The sequence below is a fragment of the Podarcis raffonei genome, chromosome 13 (assembly GCF_027172205.1).
Source record: "Podarcis raffonei isolate rPodRaf1 chromosome 13, rPodRaf1.pri, whole genome shotgun sequence".
Taxonomy (NCBI): Eukaryota; Metazoa; Chordata; class Lepidosauria; order Squamata; family Lacertidae; genus Podarcis; species Podarcis raffonei.
The window spans coordinates 12,627,698-12,648,141 of NC_070614.1; the positions used below are offsets into that span (position 1 = coordinate 12,627,698).

At 44.8% G+C, this 20,444-nt stretch overlaps 1 protein-coding gene across 3 annotated transcripts in view; it reads right to left on the reverse strand.

Annotated features, from left to right (window-relative positions):
• PLEKHH3 (pleckstrin homology, MyTH4 and FERM domain containing H3) overlaps positions 1 to 20,444 on the reverse strand; it is a 44,823-nt gene that overhangs the window by 18,947 nt on the left and 5,432 nt on the right. Inside the window, exons 1-2 of one of the 3 annotated variants that reach the window (XM_053363736.1) lie at positions 19,172 to 19,679; positions 5,366 to 5,424 (exon numbers count right to left, since the gene is read on the reverse strand). In XM_053363736.1, coding sequence (XP_053219711.1) covers positions 5,366 to 5,424; positions 19,172 to 19,204 — 92 coding nt within the window. In that variant the 5' untranslated portion in view covers positions 19,205 to 19,679. Of the gene's footprint in view, positions 1 to 1,917; positions 2,289 to 5,365; positions 5,425 to 19,171; positions 19,680 to 20,444 lie in introns of those variants that run through there. The other 2 variants (XM_053363734.1, XM_053363735.1) reach the window with 2 other exon arrangements.

Below are 20,444 nucleotides of genomic sequence, written 5' to 3' on the forward strand. Positions count from 1 at the left end.
TTTTCTATTTAAGCTACATTATAGTCCAAAGGCTATTCATCAGGAAATAAGGATTTGTTTTTAAGTTTTTCATGTGTGCTAAAACTCAGTCTGTTTTTGTTGTTTAACCACATCAGTTAACAAACATGGATACATACACTGTAATGTTATTGTTTTAGTTAAATAAATTGTTTAAATTGTTAAGGAAATTATTGATTTCCTCCTTCCAATAAAGTACAGCAGAAAAGTTGTCCAAACAGTTAACTTATTAAACCTCACATAATTTCATCATTATCTCTCTACGTATTTCTAATAGCATAACCACATCAGTAATTTTTGATGCAACTGCAGAAACTACTCTGAAAATTTATTCTTCCAAAAAAGAAACCTCCATCTGGCTGTCAATATTAAGATTATACCAGCAAGAATGAGCCTTTCTGTAAAAAAAGGGAGAGATTTAAATCAAGTCATACTGCCTAGTGATTAAAATTGTGATTTAAATCAAATCCACCCTGAGTGTGACCCATCCCCAGAGGCCTGGTCTCCAACTGGTGGGTCGGGAGTAAAAAAAACTGCATTTCAGCTGGAACTAAAGTGAGTTTGCAACCTACCGTATTTTTTGCTCCATAAGGCGCACCTGACCATACTTGGGGGGGGGGGGCAATTCAAGAAAAAAAAATGCGGCTCTTGAGGGCTTTTGCGGGAGGTGGGGGAAGTGAGAGAGGCTCACTCTGTCCCTTCCCCCACCTCCTGCAAAAGCCAGGGATAGCCACGCAAAGCCTCCCCAGGGCAGTGAGATGAAGGCTCCCCGCTGCCCTGCGGAGGCTTTGTGGGCTACCCCAGAGCTGCTCAACCCAAAGGTGTAAAGCCACCGCCAGCCCCAAAGAGCAGGTCAGGGCTGGCGAGGGAAGCCCGGGTCCCCCCCCCCCAGCCCCAGGGACCACACATTCGCTCCATAAGACGCACAGACATTTCCCCTTAGATTTTAAGAGGGGGAAAGTGCATCTTATGGAGCGAAAAATACAGTATATGGTCAAAAATTTAAACACAGCCCCACAATTGCTAATGTTCAGCTAAAAGTGGGGCTCAGGGTTTGAAAACTGCCTGCTCCCATGTTTCCTCGCCTCCCTCCCCACAGAACCCCAAACTGTGGCCTACGCTCATTCCAGCAACCGTCCCCACGGCTTTTTCTCCCCTTCCTCGGACGCGGCCCCACACCCACTTCCCTCCACGGCTGTGGGAAAGTGGGCCGCCAGCTCTTGCACTGTTAACCTCCGGCTAAAAATAAGCTGTTTATATAGAAAGGCTGCCAAGAATTTGGGAAACGAAGGAGCTCAGGAGAGGAGAGGATGCCGGCTGGATTGTCCGAGGGAACAGTGTGTGCATTTGGGGAAGGGGGGGCAGCAACAAAAGAGGATGGGAAGGGCTTGCCCCCACCCTACCCCTAAATTCTGCAACCCTCTCTATGAAGGGAGTCCAGCCCCACATTTATTTTATTGATTTATTTTTGCATCTGACTTGCATATTTGCATTGCCCCCACCCCAGTCTCGCCAGGACTGCTCCAAAATGTGCAAAATAGTTAAGCGATTTCAAGCCTTATCCACCCACCGCCATCTCTGAATTTTGACTCCATCCCATGCATAGGGTCCACTTGCAAGTGCTATTTCTCATTTGCACACTTCCATGGGTCCGGGATATACAATATTCTCCTTCTTGGGGGGTGACATTTCAGGTGCTCAGGGGTACTATCATTAGTTAATACGGAACAAGCACTTATGATTCCATTTGGGGCTTAGGGGGAGGGCATTCCCTATGACCAGAGAGGGAGGTAGATTGGGGATCCCCACACCCCCCCCCAAGGGAGATGGAAAACCGGAAAACCAAGACTCCCAGTTACTCCAAGACAAGGGCAGGCAAATAGTAGAAGTCGGACTAACTTTGAAGGCCAGTTTAAGGCTTCTGGCAAGAGTGACCCTCCCCTCCCATAGCAGATTGCAAAGTGGAGAATAAGAGGGAAAGAGAAAGGCCCCATCTACGTTTTGGTCCTGGCCACATCTACTGCTGGCTTTGGCCCCACCCAAGATAATAATAATAATTTATTATTTATACCCAGCCCATTTGGCTGGGTTTCCCCAGCCACTCTGGGTGGCTTCCAACCGAATATTAAAAACAATAGAGTGTCAGACATTAAAAACTTCCCTAAACAGGGCCGCCTTCAGTTGTCTTTTAAAAGTAAAATAGTTGTTTATTGCCTTGACATCTGGTGGGAGGGCATTCCACAGGGCGGGTGCCACCACCGAGAAGGCCCTCTGCCTGGTTCCCTGTAACCTTACTTCTCACAATGAGGGAACCGCCAGAAGGCCCAATGGACGTGGAGATGATCCTTTAGATATACTGGGCTGAGGCAGTTTAGGGCTTTAAAGGTCAGCACCAACACTTTGAATTGTGCTCGGAAACGTACTGGCACCCTGATAGCCTGCTAGGTGAGCTCAGGTAGAAAGAAAAGCTCTCCAACCAAGACAAGAGGTGCTGCCAGCCAATCCCACAGCCTTTGACCCGGAAGCACGTGATACCATGATGAGAAAAATCAACGCCTCCACTTGCTCACTCTCCTTCGCTGACCACTTTGCTCGCACTGGTAATGAGAATAGGTCCTGGGGCTCAAGAGCAGATTGAGCGGCACCCATCTCAGGCACCTCCTATTGTCCTTCATCCAAACGCCTAGCTCGAGACTCGGAATTTGAGGGTCGTGGGTTTGAGCCCCACGTCGGGCAAAAAGATTCCTGCACTGCAGGGGGGTGGATTAAATGACCCGTGTGGTCCCAACTCTACAGTATTATTATTATTATTATTATTATTATTATTATTATTATTATTAATTATTATTATTATTATTATTTATACCCTGGCCATCTGGCTGGGCTTTCCCAGCCACTCTGGGCGGCTTCCAAAAAAATATTAAAATACCTAAACAGGGCTGCTTTCATATGTCTTCTAAAAGTCTGGTAGTTGTTGTTCTCCTTGTCATCTGGTGGGAGGGCGTTCCACAGGGCGGGTGCCACTACCGAGAAGGCCCTCTGCCTAGTTCCCTGAAACTTGACTTCTCGCAGTGAGGGAACCACCAGAAGGCCCTTGGTGCTGGACCTCAGTTTCCGGGTAGAACAATGGGGGTAGAGACGCTCCTTCAGATATACTGGACCGAGGCTGTTTAGGGCTTTAAAGGTCAGCACCAACACTCTGAATTGTGCTCAGAAAGGTACTGGGAGCCAATGTAGGTCTTTCAAGACTGGTGTTATGTGGTCTTGGCAGCCACGCCCAGTCACCAGTTTAGCTGCGCATGTGTGTGTGTGTGTGTGTGTGTACACACACACATGAGTCCACTGCCACCTAGATGTTTTTAACCCCCCTTCCAAAAGGCATCACTCGCCCCTTTTCCTTTCCCCAGGCGCTCAGCCAAAGCTATGTTCAGACGCTCGCTCTGCGGAGGACGAACCCCAGAGCTCTCAGCTTTGCACATGGGCCTCAGTTCCCCTCGGCCTTTTCCCAGGCCCTGTCTTGCAACAGAGGAAGATGCTGGAGTCCCTTTCCTCCAGGCGCCCTCGCTAGGCCTGACCCCAGCTGGGAACCATTAACTTGCAAGCGGGGTGGGAGGAGTGTGGGTCACCAGACAGAATTCTTCCCACAATCGCTTCTCCCCCCTCTCTCTCTCCCAGTTGCTCTCTAGTTGAGAAAGAAGGGAGAAACCTTCCAAAAAGGAACAAAACAAGGCGCTCTTGGGACGCATTAGTCTGAGGCCCATGAGAAATGCCCCCCAAATTAGGGCTGAACTCTTAGGTTTTTAGTGTCAGGAAACTGGTCTGTGTAGCTCAGCATCATCTATGGTGATGCCTGACAACAAAGTCTAATTATTGGGTCCTTTTGCCCCTTTTTTTTGTGCCTGCCCAGCAGCCGTGTCACGCTTATGATAATATTTTATTCTCTTGTTAATTATGCTGTTTTAAATGTGCGTTTTATATTTGACTTTACTCAGAAATGTTTTCTTTTGAAATGTTTTAAGATTTTTGTTTTGTTTTCGTTAACTTTGTGTTAAATATGTATTCTGTAGTTGACCTCGTTTGTAATGTTTTATTTTGAAATCTTTGAGATGGTATTTTGGTTTCCTGTTAATTGTGTTGCTTTGACTGTGTACTTTCTTCAGAAATGTTTGATTCTGGATTGTTCTATTGATGTTTAATATGAAGTAAACCGCTTTGAGATTTTTCTTAAAAATATAAAGCGGTATAAAAATGAAATAAATGAATAATAATAGTAATCTACAATGACTTGCAGCGGTTCTCCAGAGTTTCAGATGGGGTTTCTCTCTCTAGTCCTACTCGAAGATATCAGCAACTGAACCTGGGATCAGAGTGCATCTGAACATGTACAAAGTGTTCTCCCCACACAGCCGCCCCCAGATATCTGAAATCAGAGGAAATACTTTCAGGGGAGAGGGCTGGTTTTCTAGGCAAGCTTAGGCCCTGCCACTTATTCTTTTTTAAAAATTAAACACCTATTTGGGCAGCTAGAATGACTTTTCCCCTCCTATGCCTGCAATCTAAGTCAGTAGGAACCCCCAGTCATATGCTAACTTGAGAGAGGACCAAGTCCCAGGACTGGTTTTTTTAAACATGCAACAAGAAAATCACATGCAGTGCGTGATCCTCCCTTAGCACGTAGCTACTTGCTGCCATCCACTGCACATCCCAAATCAGAAAGTAGGACTTTGAAGCAAGGTGGCTTGTCACGGAGGCAGGATTCAGCCGTAGGGATTTTTTTAAAAAACTCTGTTCACTAATACCTTTCCAGTATTTTGCTTTTGGCCAAAGGTGGAGCCTGATAGCTTCGAAGAAGAAGGGAATAAGTTGGCAACAAACAGAAGGGGCAGGCAGTCACTGGCCTTTGATGGGAAGGGGTTCTGACTTAGATTGCAGGCATGGGAGTAAGGGAAAGATTTAGTTGACCAAATAGATCTTTATTATTATTTTAAAAAAGATTAAGTGTCAGGGCCTAAGCCAATCACATTAGTTGCAGGATCCTACAGGTTTCTGCTGACAGGAGCCAGAATTCTGATATGAACAGCTACCCCACCCCCAATAACACATTTGCCTATTTGAGTGCCACGCCCAAAACTGAATCAGAATTGTAGAGTTGTTAGGGACCGCAAGGGTCATAAAAATCTGTCCTTATTCCCTTATGGGGAACAAAGGCAGATTTTTGTTTATTACAGGCCCAACCCCATGCAACGCAGGAATCTTTTGACCAACGGGGAGATACAACCCGCAACCCTGAGATTCAGAGCCTTCTGCTTCTACCGACCGAGCTGCCCCGCAACCCTTCGCTGCTCACCTTTCGGAACCGCTGCTGGTCCGACTGGGTTGAGTGACGTTCACCTGCAAGGGAGCTCCCTGAAAAGAAAGGGGGGGGGGGAGAACACTGATCAGGACACAAGAAAACAAAGCTACGCTTTGCAGGTGATTTGGATAAGGAGACATGTTAAAGGTAAAGGGACCCCTGACCATTAGGTCCAGTCGTGACCGACTCTGGGATTGCGGCGCTCATCTCGCTTTATTGGCCGAGGGAGCCGGCGTACAGCTTCCGGGTCATGTGGCCAGCAGGACTAAGCCGCTTCTGGCGAACCAGAGCAGCGCACGGAAACGCCGTTTACCTTCCCGCTGGAGCGGTACCTATTTATCTACTTGCACTTTGACGTGCTTTCGAACAGGGCAGAGAGAGACAGGGCAGAGAGAGACTTTGGATTCCTAAGATTTTAGGCCCTTCTAGCCTTAACAATTTAAGCATTATTAGGATACATGGTTGTACAGAAAATGTAAAGGTAAAACTCTTCCAGGCGGCCTTGCCACACTAGGTTGGCAGGAGCAGGGACCGAGCGACGGGAGCTCACCCCGTTGCGGGGATTCGAACCGCCGACCTTCTGATCGGCAAGTCCTAGGCTCTGTGGTTTAACCCACAATGCCACCCGTGTTAGAAGACGTATTAGAAGGCTTTTAAGACTGGGGTGGTTTCAAGAGCCGGAATAACTCCCTCTGCCGCACATTATTATATTGTGTGTGTGTGTGTGTGTGTGTGTGTGTGTGTGTGTGTGTGTGTTCTCACACAAAAGCAAGAGGCCGATCCGAAGAGAGATTGGGAAAAAATGCACAGTAACGTTGCCCTTCCCATTTCCCCAACCACACATGGGAGCGAATTATTAATCTGCAATTTTCCCAGGCTGCCTCGTCTGGGCTGCTGCCCCTCCCAGGCCACAGTCTGTCTGGCTAGCCACCCCCACCCCCCACCCCACTGTGCACACCGCAAGCTGCAGCAGCTGAACGGGTTCCTGTATCCTCAGCCGACCTTGGCACTGGGCTCCGGGGCTGTGCAGAATTGCACAAGCACATTGCTGAGTAAGATACAGGCAAACAAAGTCCTATTGTGGCCAAGGCTTCCTTCCTCTGCAAAGGGGGATGGGCGGGCCGGGAGAGCAGAAAAGTCCCCAGCAGTGGGCAAGAGGGAAACCTGGCCTCGTGCACCTTTTTCAAAGGAGCTCGGTGGTGTTGGCAGGCGCCAAAATCTGCAAGGAGATTGTTGGCACAGTTAAAGGGGACCGGGGACGGGGGCAGTGCAGGACACACAGCCAGGTCCGGTTTCGACATAGGCCAATGCGCTCCTTCTGGCCCCCTCTCCCTGCCAGAGCAAAGGCCAGGTGGAAAAAAACGGGAGAGACGAAATATAAAGCCAGGGAGCTGCTGCAACAGGTAGCCTGTTATAGACAGGGCACCAACTGCCCTCTGGCATTAGAACACCTGTTATAAATCAGATCAAGTTTGCATGGGCTGCCACAATCCTTGCAGGGACAGGCAGGCTGGCAGCAGGCGCCAAGAGAGCGTGGAAGGATTATTCTGCAGAAGAAGCAGAGCTGGAACTGGCGGGGAGACCCTCGTACACCTTCAAATGCTTACCAAAAATGAAAAAGTAGAACCCTTTTTCTCCTAGCTCAGTTCATTATCACCACCCGTATCATAAATGCTGCCGGATTTTAGGATCAAAACCACTGATTGAAAGTGGCAAGCTGAGGAATGTACAAATTCAGGTATGCGCCAAAAGCCTAAAAAAGGTAAAGGTAAAGGGACCCCTGACCATTAGGTCCAATCGTGACCAACTCTGGGGTTGCGGCGCTCATCTCGTTTTATTGGCCGAGGGAGCCGGCGTACAGCTTCCGGGTCATGTGGCCGGCATGACTAAGCTGCTTCTGGCGAACCAGAGCAGCGCACGGAAATGCCGTTAACCTTCCCACCGGAGCGGTACCTATTTATCTACTTGCACTTTGACGTGCTTTCGAACTGCTAGGTTGGCAGGAGCTGGGACTGAGCAATGGGAGCTCACCCCGTCAAGGGGATTTGAACTTCCGACCTTCTGATCGGCAAGTCCTAGGCTCTGTGAATGTACAAATTCAGGTATGCGCCAAAAGCCTAGGGTTTGCCATATTTCAGAAAGTAAAAACCAGGACACCCCGAAAGTTGTGGAGCCCAAATAATGCCTACAAAAGGCTGTTACAGTGGTACCTCAGGTTAAGTACTTAATTCGTTCCAGAGGTCCGTACTTAACCTGAATTGTTCTTAACCTGAAGCACCACTTTAGCTAATGGGGCCTCCTCCTGCTGCCACGCCGCCGATGCATGATTTCTGTTCTCATCCTGAAGCAAAGTTCTTAACCTGAAGCACTATTTCTGGGTTAGTGGAGTCTGCAACCTGAAACGAATGTAACCTGAAGCGTATGTAACCTGAGGTACCACTGTATTGGTGCTAGATGTGCCTTGCTTTAAATCCATGCTATGCAATGACTACAAGCATACATCACAGCATCATCGGCCGCCATTGCTGGTGATTTCATCTGAATTAGAGGAAGTGGCAGAAGCTAATAATGTTGGGTCATATAGGAGAACTGGGAGATCAAAATGTTGACCAAGGCTATGAAGAAGGATACAAGACGAATGCCTTTATCATCACAAGGTGGAACTAGCAATGGAAAAGAAGAAGCGAATTCTGATTTATGACTCACTCAGCATGCATAAAATCAGCCTTTCCAGCACGTAGGCTGTGTTTAAAAATGAATTCATCATTCAGAAAATTAGCAGCAAAGCAGAAGAAGTGGGATGTTCTGATGATGCTCGAAAATGCAAAACTTTGCTGGGTTTCCTTTTGGTTCGGCAACATGCACCATCTTGCTCTCTTCAGCTTAAAATCAGCAAGAAGGCGGCTGTCATAATTCAGATTAAAAGCATATTAAAATTCATGCACCAAGCTAGCCCTAGCTTCAACGTTGTCCCAACCTGCAGAGGAGCATGGCTGAAAAGACGGAAAGGAAACAGCGAGTATGTAGAGGCCAAGACATAAGCAAAAGCTGTCTTGATTTCGTGAGTGCCATTGTAGTATGTCAGGCTGCATTGTATCTTTAAAAAATCACAGTATGCCTGCACTCTGGCACTGTTGCTCAGCACATATTTAACAGCACTATATTTAACTGCCCAGAGGGCGAGCACTGGGCACACAGAGAGAGGAAGAAGGGGGCTTGCAACAGAGGACCAGTAGAAGCAAGCGCTGCCTGGCACCCATCCCATTACATCCCCCAAGACTACAAGACCGCTGTGATTCCCTTAGCTCTCAACTATCCTCATGTTAAAGGGACGCGGGTGGCGCTGTGGGTTAAACCACAGAGCCTAGGACTTGCTGATCAGAAGGTTGGAGGTTTGAATCCCCATGACGGGGTGAGCTCCCGTTGCTCGGTCCCAGCTCCTGCCAACCTAGCAGTTCGAAAGCACGCCAGTGCAAGTAGATAAATAGGTACTGCTCTGGCGGGAAGGTAAACGGCATTTCTGTGTGCTGCTCTGCTTCGCCAGAAGCGGCTTAGTCATGCTGGCCACATGACCCGGAAGCTGTACGCCGGCTCCCTCGGCCAATAAAGCAAGATGAGCGCCGCAACCCCAGAGTCGGCCACGACTGGACCTAATGGTCAGGGGTCCCTTTACCTTTACCTATCCTCATGTTACGGGGGGTGGGGGTGGGGAATGCCAGTTTCTGGAAGCCACTATTTCCCCAAAGTACCAAACGGCAAGGTTTGCAGCACCGATGGGGCCATCTTCGTCCCATGCGAGGTTGTCATGCAAGTGACAACTCTTGAAATGCCTCCTTCTGCACAATTATTCAAAGTGCAAGAGGCCCTGACCTTGTTTTTGCATCTTTCCAGTGGGTGCCCATGCAAAGGCTGGTAAATAAATGCCGCAGTCCCTTACCAGAGACTGAGCTCCTTTGCGGAGTTGAGGGCAACCCAGAGCCTACAGTTTCATCATGGCTGATCACCAGTAACAGCACACACACAGGGTGCTTCCAGAACAATGCTTATTTTTATATTACTGTATATTATATTATATTATATTATATTATATTATAATAGTGGTACCTCGGGTTACATACGCTTCAGGTTACAGACTCCACTAACCCAGAAATAGTACCTCGGGTTAAGAACTTTACTTCAGGATGAGAACAGAAATTGCGTGCCGGTGGTGCAGCGGCAGCAGGAAGCCCCATTAGCTAAAGTGGTACCTCAGGTTAAGAACAGTTTCAGGTTAAGAACGGACCTCCAGAATGAATTAAGTTCTTAACCCGAGGTACCACTGTATATGAATTAGCTTTCTTGTCCCAGCTTTCCTCCAAAGAGCTCAAACCAGCATTAGAAACTCAGATATATAAGCTAGGGGCCAAATGGCTCCTTAAACCAAGGTTGCAGTCGCCAAAACGGAATGTCTAGTTGCCGTTTGGGGGCGAGAAGGCTCTAAAGTCTTATTTTCCATGCTCCAATTTTAGTATATGTGCTGCCGAGGCAAGCACTAAAATCTTATTTTCCAAATGATGGACTGACTGTGATTCTGTTAAACATCTGGCTAGTTCAGATGACAACCATGAGCTTGCTTAAGAACTTTGAGAACTTATCCAGGGACAATCCACACATATAATGACCTATTTGCACCTCTTTTTCTTAATGGTGACTGCTCCTACTCATAGCTGCACAGAAAGCAACAACAATTTGGTTTCAAAAAATGCATTCTGATTATGCAGATAAAATATAACGGAAAAAATTCTACAGGACGTGGTACAGTACTGGTGTGTGAAAACAGTCCAGATCCAATGATCCCCAGATGATGGACATGTCAGGCACCATTCTGGAGCCCAGGCATCTTGACTTGGCCCCAAGTGGTCGATAGCCAGGTACAAAATGTGCCCGGCTAATTTCGAACTTCCATTCACTTCCATACATCATGTATGGAAGTATGGAAGTGAAAGCTAGACCAGAAAGAAGGCTGATCGCCGAAGAATTGATGCTTTTGAATTATGGTGCTGGAGGAGACTCTTGAGAGTCCCATGGACTGCAAGAAGATCAAACCTCTCCATTCTGAAGGAAATCAGCCCTGAGTGCTCACTGGAAGGACAGATCCTGAAGCTGACGCTCCAGTATTTTGGCCACCTCATGAGAAGAGAAGACTCCCTAGAAAAGACCCTGATGTTGGGAAAGATGGAGGGCACAAGGAGAAGGGGATGACAGAGGACGAGATGGTTGGACAGTGTTCTTGAAGCTACCAGCATGAGTTTGACCAAACTGTGGCGTGCTCTGGTCCAGGGGGTCACAAAGAGTCGGACATGACTAAACAACAACAACACAATTTCGAACATTGAAGATGATGTCCGTGACTCTTCCCCTTTCCGTATTATCCTCACAACAAGCCTGTGAGGTAAGTTGGGGTCAGTGGTGGTGAGTTTCATGGCTGAGTGGAAACATGGACCCTGGTCTCCCAGGTCTTAGTCCAACACTCATCCGTTGCATGATGAGCCCACCAGGAGTTGAGACTGCTCTCCTAGAACCCTTCTCAGATAACTTCCTAGCAGGATTAAGCTAGCAGAGCTGCAAACTGCAGGTTCAGAGTCTTTGTGGGAGAAGGCCCTAATTTGCTTCTGGCAAGGAGAACCCTAGGCAGAACTCCTCAAGGTCTCCTCAAGGAGAGAGACTTCCAGCTGTCCATCAGGCAAGACCTTTCTGCCTGCCTTGCCCCACCCTCCAATCTCTGCTTCTCTCTCTTTTTTTAATAATAATTTTTATTAAGTTTTCCATTTTAACAATCCAATCAGATCACATTGCATATTCCAAATTATACAAATACATCTCATATAATCTAAATATTCTGCCAAATTATAAATTTTTGTTGGGGCTTCCCATGCTTCAAGTTCAGTGGGGTTCTAATCATCTTATGTTCCTACTGCCTTGAGTTTCCAATAGTTCCTTCTTTAAATCTTCCTGTTGTTATCCTTCCTTCCTTCATGGCCTCTGAGTTGTTTCCACAGGCTTCTCAATTTGTACTGTATTATTTTATGCAGTGTGACTTGCCGTTGTTTTTATTGATTATAGTTTAGAAATTATTTATTGTAATTGTTAAGAGTGGATTTCTGTTTCATTTTTATATGCTGATGTTTAATATTCTATACTATTCTAATGGATTGTTGAATCTTTCTTTATTTGATATAAGTTCCTTATTTTAAAGTTATGTTTTATTATCACATTTTTGGATTGGATTAGATTGTTATACGGTGTACATTCTTTGATTCTTCAGCTTGTAAACCACCTTGGGTGTAGTGACATAGAAAGGTGGTACACAAATTAAATGTGAAATGAAAAATGAAAATTAAACATCCCTCCCCTGTTCTGACAGGTGTCCCTTCCTCCTTCTCCAGGAGAAGTGAATGACGCCATACTATAATGACTAGGCTCAGGACGGCTTTTGAAAGTTTAATGGTTGTTTGTAGCAATTATCTCAAATTTGCAGGGTAAGGAAGGGCCCTCTGAGTCTGCAAGCCCTTGTAAAGGTAAAAGGTAAAGGTACCCCTGCCCGTACAGGCCAGTCGTTTCTGACTCTAGGGTTGCGTGCCCATCTCGCTTAAGAGGCCGGGGGCCAGCGCTGTCCGGAGACACTTCCGGGTCACATGGCCAGCGTGACGAAGCTGCTCTGGCAAGCCGGCACCAGCGCAGCACACGGAAACGCCGTTTACCTTCCCGCTAGAAAGCGGTCCCTATTTATCTACTTGCACTTAGGGGTGCTTTCGAACTGCTAGGTGGGCAGGAGCTGGGACCGATCGACGGGAGCTCACCCCGCCGCGGGGATTCGAACCGCCGACCATACGATCGGCAAGTCCTAGGCACTGAGGTTTTACCCACAGCGCCACCCGCAAGCCCTTGTACTCACTGAAAAAGCACCTTTACTTGAAATATTTCAGATTAGAAGTCTGAACTGTGAGGGACTGGTGGGGGGAGGGAGCAAAAAGAAGCCAGGTACTTCTCTTTGCTTTCTTTGGTAGGGTTTTAGTTCAGGTGAACAGTGTACAGTGGGACCTCGGGTTAAGAACTTAAATTCATTCTGGAGGTCCGTTCTTAACCTGAGGTACCACTTTAACTAATGGGGCCTCCCACTGCTGCCGTGCGATTTCTGTTCTCACCCTGAAGCAAAGTTCTTAACCTGAGGTACTATTTCTGGTTTAGCAGAGTCTGTAACCTGAAGCGTCTGTAACCCGACGTACCACTGTAATACATTAGAAATACAGTCATACCTTCGGTTGAAGTTGCTTCAGGTTGAGCGCTTACAGGTTGCACTCCGTGGTGACCCGGAAATAACAGAATGCGTTATCTCCGGGTTTTGCTGCTCGTGCATGCGCAGACAGTCAAAATGACATCACGCACATGCGCAGAAGCGGCGAATCGCGACCCGCGGAGACGTGGGTTGTGTTCGCTTCTGGATGCAAACGGGGCTCCGGAACGGATCCCGGTCGTATCCAGAGGTACCACTGTAAAGTGTTCTGAAATAGTAAACTCTTTGTAAGAGTTTACCCATTGGACTTCCGGTCGGCACCAGCGTTCAATGGCGGTCTCCTGCTGAGCTCTGCTCAGGGAGACTACTCCGTGAGTTCGGGTCTGACCGCTACGGCGAAGCGGGGACCCCTAAAATCACAGGCGCGGAAGCCTGTGAACAAGGAGACTCGGTGGGCACCCGAAGCGCCCCCCCTTACTGCGAAGGAGCCTTTTTAAAGGCTCCGGAGCGGCATCGGGTGAGAGCGCGGTGCTGAGAGTCGCAACCCAGCTCGCGGAGCGAAGCCGCGTCGCCATAACGGAGAGCGCCGATTCCTTCCTGGCATTCGGATTTGGATTTACAATTACCCGTGAGTAAGATTGGGAAATCTCCGGGATTTAAAGCAAAACGGTTTAAAATTTGGCTGAAAACGGGAAAGAGTTAAAATAAGGAAGTCTGCCTTTCCCGGACTGCATGACAGTTAAAGCAACGATAAACAAGCTGCAATTTGACGGAAGATTGCTCTATTTAGACTCAACCTAGACATTGAATCTGAACCTTCCCCCTTAGCAGCAGGAGCGGGGGGGATGAACCTGAACTAGCATTACCTGCTGGAAAGAGATGAAAGGGAAAATTACCCGCTGTTTTAAACCCTTGGGAAAGGACTGCTTTAAAAAGGACTAATTCACCGGGATTGGATACTGTCATTTGAGATTGGATACATAGTTGGTGTATTGCAAGATGGATATAAAGTTGAGACCTTATCTGCTACTGTTGGTGGCTGAGGATACAAAGTAACAGCTCTCTGACTGGAAAATTATTTGAAAAGTTGTGGCCATTTTTCGCTTTCTTTTTCTTTGTCTCCCTGTACCCTGAACTGTGAATCGCTCCCTCTAGAGGGCTGAGGGAAAATTAAACAGTGTAAGGAACAAGTTAGTGGAGTTTTCCATTTGGAAACAATTCTTGTGGGAACGACCTTGGGACATGAGAGGCCAAGAGGATGAGATAAAAACAAGAGCAAAAACAAAAATTGCACAAAGGAGAAGAGGCTCCATATCAGGCTTAGCCCTTGCAGGTGTAGAAGGGCAGGAAAGAGGGATGGATACAGTGACACAAGCATTAATAAAAATTAATGAATCATTAGAGGCTTTGACCAAACAAGGTACAGAAAATTCTAAACAATTAACAGAGCTATCGGAGAAGCTTGACTTGAACACTAAAAGTGTTGCATCTAATACAGAGACTATAAATAAATTAATTGAAGAAAATGTTGCAATTCGTAAGACTGCTGAAGAGGCAAAAACTATAGCCGAATCAACGCAAGTTAAATTAGAACCTGTTTGCAAAAAGCTAGAGGAACATGAGGCTGCCCTGTCCTTAATAGATCTTCAGAGAAAGGAGAGGAACTTGAGACTGAGAGCCGTGCCAGAAAGTGAGCAGGACAGTCTGGCAGAGTACCTCACCAAAGAATTCTCGGATTTTTGGCAAGTGAATTTGAAAGAGGAGGAATTCAAGATAGTTACGGCCTTCAGACTGGGAAGAAGACAGAATAAAAAGAAGCCAAGGGATTGCCTGATAACTTTGAGATCTAAGGAGGAGAGAGATAAAATATTGAATCTACAATATCAAAGATCTCTGGAGATTGAAGACTCCTTTGTTCAGATTTATAAGGATATTCCTAAATATATCTTGGAAGTAAGAACCTACTACAGGGATTTGACTACCTTGTTGATGAAGAACAACATAATATACAGATGGGAGTACCCTCAAGGCCTGTCTTTTAATTATAAAGGGAAAAAAATCAAAATAAAAACAGTGCAAGATAAAGAACAGTTTCTGGAAAAAAATCAAGAAGACCTGGTGAAGGGAGTGGTGGACCTGACTACTGAGGCTAAGGACTTAGCGGACATATCGAACTTGACATTTGGACTTCAGACCCCAACAAAGGAAGAACAACTGCTGGGGGCAGTTGGAGGAGCAACAAAGTAAGTAACAACATGGCTCTACAATTTTTAAGCTGGAATTGTAACGGTTTGAACCTTCCCAGAAAAAGACGTGAGGTTTTTCATATTTTAAAAAAGGAACAATTGGATTTGATTTGTTTGCAAGAAACCCACGTGACCAGAACACATAGAAAATTACTTGTTAATAAAAGACTGGGACAGGAATTCATTTCATCAGATAAGGTGAAAAAAAGAGGAGTGGTGATTTATGCTAAGGAAAAATTGGCCCCGAAGCTGATATTTAAAGATGAACAAGGAAGATATTTGGCAATAGAAATACAAGTCCAAGGAGAAAAATTATTGATAATTGGGATTTACGCTTCAAATGAAGGGAAGTCAGAGTTCTTTAAGAAATTACACGAGACATTAATGGACTATTTGGATTATAATATAATCATGATGGGAGATATGAATGGAGTGGTCTCTACAAATATGGATAAAGCACTAAGACAGGTGGTTTCCAAGGATGGGAGGCTACCTAAGACTTTTTTTGAAATGACAGATAACATGGACTTGATTGATATTTGGAGAACAAGAAACCCTCTGGAGAGAGAGGGAACTTTTTTCTCCGAAGCAAAATTGACCTGGACCAGAATTGATCAAATCTGGGTAACTAGTGGAATGGCACCTAAGATAAAGAAAGTGGAAATCTGCCCAAAAACTTGCTCCGACCATAACGCCGTAAAGATGGAAATGAACACAACAACGGCTGGCTCCTTTAGATGGAGGATGAATGACTCCCTATTCAGAGATGAAGAGGTGTACAGAAAGGCCCAGAAATCTATTAAGGACTACTTTGAGATAAATCTGAAAACAGAGGTGGAAAAAAGAACAATTTGGGATGCAAGTAAAGCTGTTATGAGAGGATTTCTGATACAGCAGAATACCCTGAAAAAGAAGAGGCAGAATGAAAAGAAAAATAAAATTTTGGAAAAAATAAAAGAAGGTGAAAAGAAATTGAGATCAAAGCCAAAGTCTCATGAAATTTTAAGAGAAATAAAGTTTTACCAGAGACAGTATATGGAATTGATGAACCAGGAGATAGAATGGAAAATAAAGCAAATGAGACAAAAGACATTTGAATCGGCAGATAAATGTGGGAAACTTCTGACATGGCAATTGAAGAAGAGACAAAAGTTAAACACGGTTACAAGCCTAGAGGTTGAAGGAAAGAACATTTTTAGGCCAAATGAGATTAGAAACTGCTTTCAGAGTTATTTCAGGAAACTTTATGCACAAGGGCCGGTGGAGGAAAAAGAGATGGAAGAATTTATTAAAAAGTATGGACTACAAATAATATCTGATCAAAGTAGAATGATTTTGAACCAGAAAATAACTGAGCAAGAAATAGAGGGAGCCATTCAAAACATGAAATTGGGAAAATCTCCAGGACCAGATGGCCTGACTTCCAGATATTACAAAGCTTTGAAAGACTGGTTGATTCAACCGTTTAAGGAAGTCTGCAATGAAATCTTAGAGGGGAAGAAGGCACCTGAATCGTGGAAAGAAGCTTATATTACACTTATACCAAAATCTGAGAAGGAAAAGAATCAGATTAAGAACTACCGCCCTATATCATTGCTTAACGTGGATTACAAAATTTTTGCAGACATTTTGGCAAAAAGACCGAAGAGGGTTTTGGTGGGTGAGATTCATAAAGACCAGGCTGGCTTTCTCCCAGGAAGACACTTATCTGACAATGTGAGGAATATAATAGACATTATGGAACTACTTGAGAATAACATTAACACTAAGGCAGTATTAATATTTGTGGACGCTGAGAAAGCCTTTGACAATATCTCTTGGAGTTTTATGAAAAAGAATCTCAAAGGAATGGGGGTGGGCCAAGGTTTTGAGAATGGTATAGGTGCAATTTATTCTGAACAAAAAGCAAAATTAATTGTAAATAACGTGGTTACTGAACAAATTGCTATTGAAAAAGGGACACGACAGGGGTGCCCAATATCCCCACTACTTTTTATAACTGTTCTGGAGGTTTTACTAAATATGATCAGAGGTGACCAGCTGGTTAAAGGGATTCAGGTCGGAGCTAAACAATACAAGTTGAAAGCGTTCGCAGATGATCTAGTCTTAACTTTGCAAGAGCCAGACACTAGTACAAAAAAGGTTTTGGAGACAATACAAGCCTTTGGTCGAGTGGCAGGCTTTAAGTTAAATAAACAAAAAACAAAGGTATTGGGAAAGAATCTAACAGTGGAGGAAAGAGAGAAGTTTCAGAGTGAAACTGGATTAATGGTAGCAAATAAGGTGAAATATCTAGGGGTTAATTTAACAACTAAGAATGTGAATCTATTTAAAGACAATTATGAGAAATGCTGGACAGAAATTAAGAAAGATTTGGAAATATGGTCAAATTTGAGACTTTCCTTGTTAGGCCGAATTGCTGTTATCAAGATGAATGTTTTGCCAAGAATGCTGTTTTTGTTTCAAACATTGCAGATTGTGGACAGAATGGACTGTTTCAAGAAGTGGCAGAAAGATATATCGAAATTTGTCTGGCAGGGCAAAAAGCCCAGAATAAAATTTAAGATATTAACGGATGCAAAAGAAAGAGGGGGGTTTGCCCTGCCGGACTTAAAGCTTTATTATGAAGCAGCAGCTTTTTGCTGGCTGAAAGATTGGCTACTTCTTGAGAACACAGACATTTTGGACCTAGAAGGGTTCAATAATAGATTTGGTTGGCATGCATATATATGGTATGACAAGGTAAAAATCCATAAAAGCTTCAAAAACCATATTGTAAGGAAAGCATTATACAATGTTTGGATTCGGTATAAAGATTTGTTGGAAAATAAAACCCCTAGGTGGCTGTCACCAATGGAGGCTAAAGAAGTTAAAAAACTTAATATGGAATCTAAATGGCCAAAATATTGGGAAATTGTAGAACAAGAAGGTGGAAATGTGAAATTACAGAGTTATGAGAAATTGAAGTTTAAAGTAAGAGATTGGTTACATTATTATCAGATAAACGAAGTTTTTAAACAGGACAGGAAAATCGGCTTCCAGGTGGAGAAGTCAAAATTAGAAACAGAATTGTTAGAACCCAATACGAAGAATCTGTCTAGAATGTACAACTTGCTGCTGAAATGGAATACACAGGATGAAATGGTTAAATCAGCTATGATTAAATGGGCACAGGACATTGGTCATGACATTATGTTTGCTGACTGGGAACAGTTATGGACCACCGGTATAAAATTTACGGCATGTAATGCCTTAAGAGAGAATATTATGAAAATGATTTATAGGTGGTACATGACCCCAGTCAAGCTTGCAAAAATTTACCATTTGCCCAATAATAAATGTTGGAAATGCAATGAAACTGAAGGTACTTTCTATCACCTTTGGTGGACGTGCCCAAGGATTAAGGCCTTCTGGGAAATGATCTATAATGAAATTAAGAAGGTGCTTAAGTGTACCTTTCATAAAAAACCAGAGGCTTTTCTCCTGGGCATGGTAGGCCAATTGGTGTCAAAGAAAGATAGGATGTTTTTTATGTATGCTACAACAGCAGCGAGAGTTCTACTAGCAAAGTATTGGAAGACACAAGAACTACCCACACTGGAAGAGTGGCAGACGAAGGTGATCGATTACATGGGACTAGCAGAGATGACGAGCAGAATCCGGGACCAAGGGAAAGAGACGGCGGAAGAAGATTGGAAGAAATTTAAACTTTATCTTAAAAATATTTGCAAAATTATTGAGTGCTAAAATGTCATGGGTAAAGCATAACAGATTTGCAGCGATAAATGATTGGATAAGAGGAAAGAAAGAGGTAAAAAAAAAGGAATTAATAGTAATTTGGATCAGGGGTTGCTGAAAAAAAAAAGGTTAAAACAGAGATGCAGAAAAGGGAGGCATGGGGAAGTCGCTGAAATTGGGTATATGAAAAAAATTATGAAATTATACATGTTTGTATGTTTGGTTGTTAGTGTTTGTCTTTTGTATTGTTTTATATTATATGTTGAAAAACCAATAAGAAATCTTATTAAAAAAAAAAAAAGAGTTTACCCATTGACTACAGCAGCTTTCCCACCTCCTTCGAAAGAGAGAACTCTACTCCCTTAAAAATAAAACTGTTTCAGCTTATGTACTCTTGGGATGACAATCCACATAAATGAGCAAGTTGACAAATCATGGATTTTCTCACTTGGGCAAAGTGGGGTCTGCGGGTGAAAACACGGTTGTGTCTGATCACTTCTCACCACAACCTGACGGAGAAGAGAACGGAACACTTTTCCTTACCGTTCTGAGGGCCCGAAATGAAGGAACTTGCATGACTGAAAAATAAATTCTGCATTCCTCTTTCAGAAAGCCTTGGCAGGGCAAAGGCACTGGACTTGGAGAAAAGTCATTAAAAGGGGGAATGTGGGGCTAGAAATTCTTGAGTTGCTGTTCCATAAACCAGGGGTGAGCCGTGTTAGGAAACTCAAGACATAAGGTCATTGCCAAATGGCACCATAAAACCTAGGTTACGGTCGCCACAACAGAATGTCTAGGCGCCATTCCGCCCCCCCCCCATGAGATTTCTTTTTCCTTTTCTTCAGTTCCTTTCTAGACTGCTTTATATCTCGAAGAAGAAGAAAGAAGTCTCAAAGCGCTTTACAACACATTAAAACATCAAATGATGAAATCCAGAATAAAACAAATTCACCCTGCAAGGAAAATATTTCAGATCCTTCTCCAAGTGACATTTTGCTTCCCCCCATATTTATTTGCCTACTTAATTTAGCTCATAGCACAGCAGAAGTACTCTAGGAAGCCAGGGTGATGTAGTGGTTAGAGAAGTGTCAGCAAATGTTTTCAGCGGGGGCTGGTCCACTGTCCCTCAGACCTTGTGGGGGGCCGGACTATATTTTGAAGGAAAAACAACAAACGAATTCCTATGCCCGACAAATAACCCAGAGATGCATTTTAAATAAAAGTACACATTCTACTCATGTAAAAACAGGCTGATTCCTGGACCGTTCACGGGCCGGATTTAGAAGGCGATTGGGCCAGATGCGGCCCCTGGGCCTTAGTTTGCCTACCCATGGGTTAGAGTGTTGGACTAGGACCTGGGAGATCACAGTTCAATATGTACTCGGTCATGAAGCTGACTGGGTGACCTTGGGCCAGTCACAGCCTACCTCATAGGATCGTTGTAACGATTAACTGCTTAGCTGCTTAAGAAAGCTGGAGGGGCCAGCCAGGTGCAGATGACAGGTGCCAACCTGGCATTCGAAGATCTCCAAGTGGTTGCAGTTGAACCCATGCCAGTCACAAAACGTGCCTGGCTAATTTCAAATGTTGGGGGGTGAGGAAGCTGTGGCCTTCTAGATATTGGCAAACTTCATCTCCCTTCTTCCCTGACCATCGGCGACGTTCCCGGGGACCATCCTAACCCCAGCCAACCTAAGATGGATAGGTAAAGGGACCCCTGACCATTAGTTCCAGTCGTGGCCGACTCTAGGGTTGCGGAGCTCATCTCGCTTTATTGGCCGAGGGAGCCGGCGTACAGCTTCTGGGTCATGTGGCC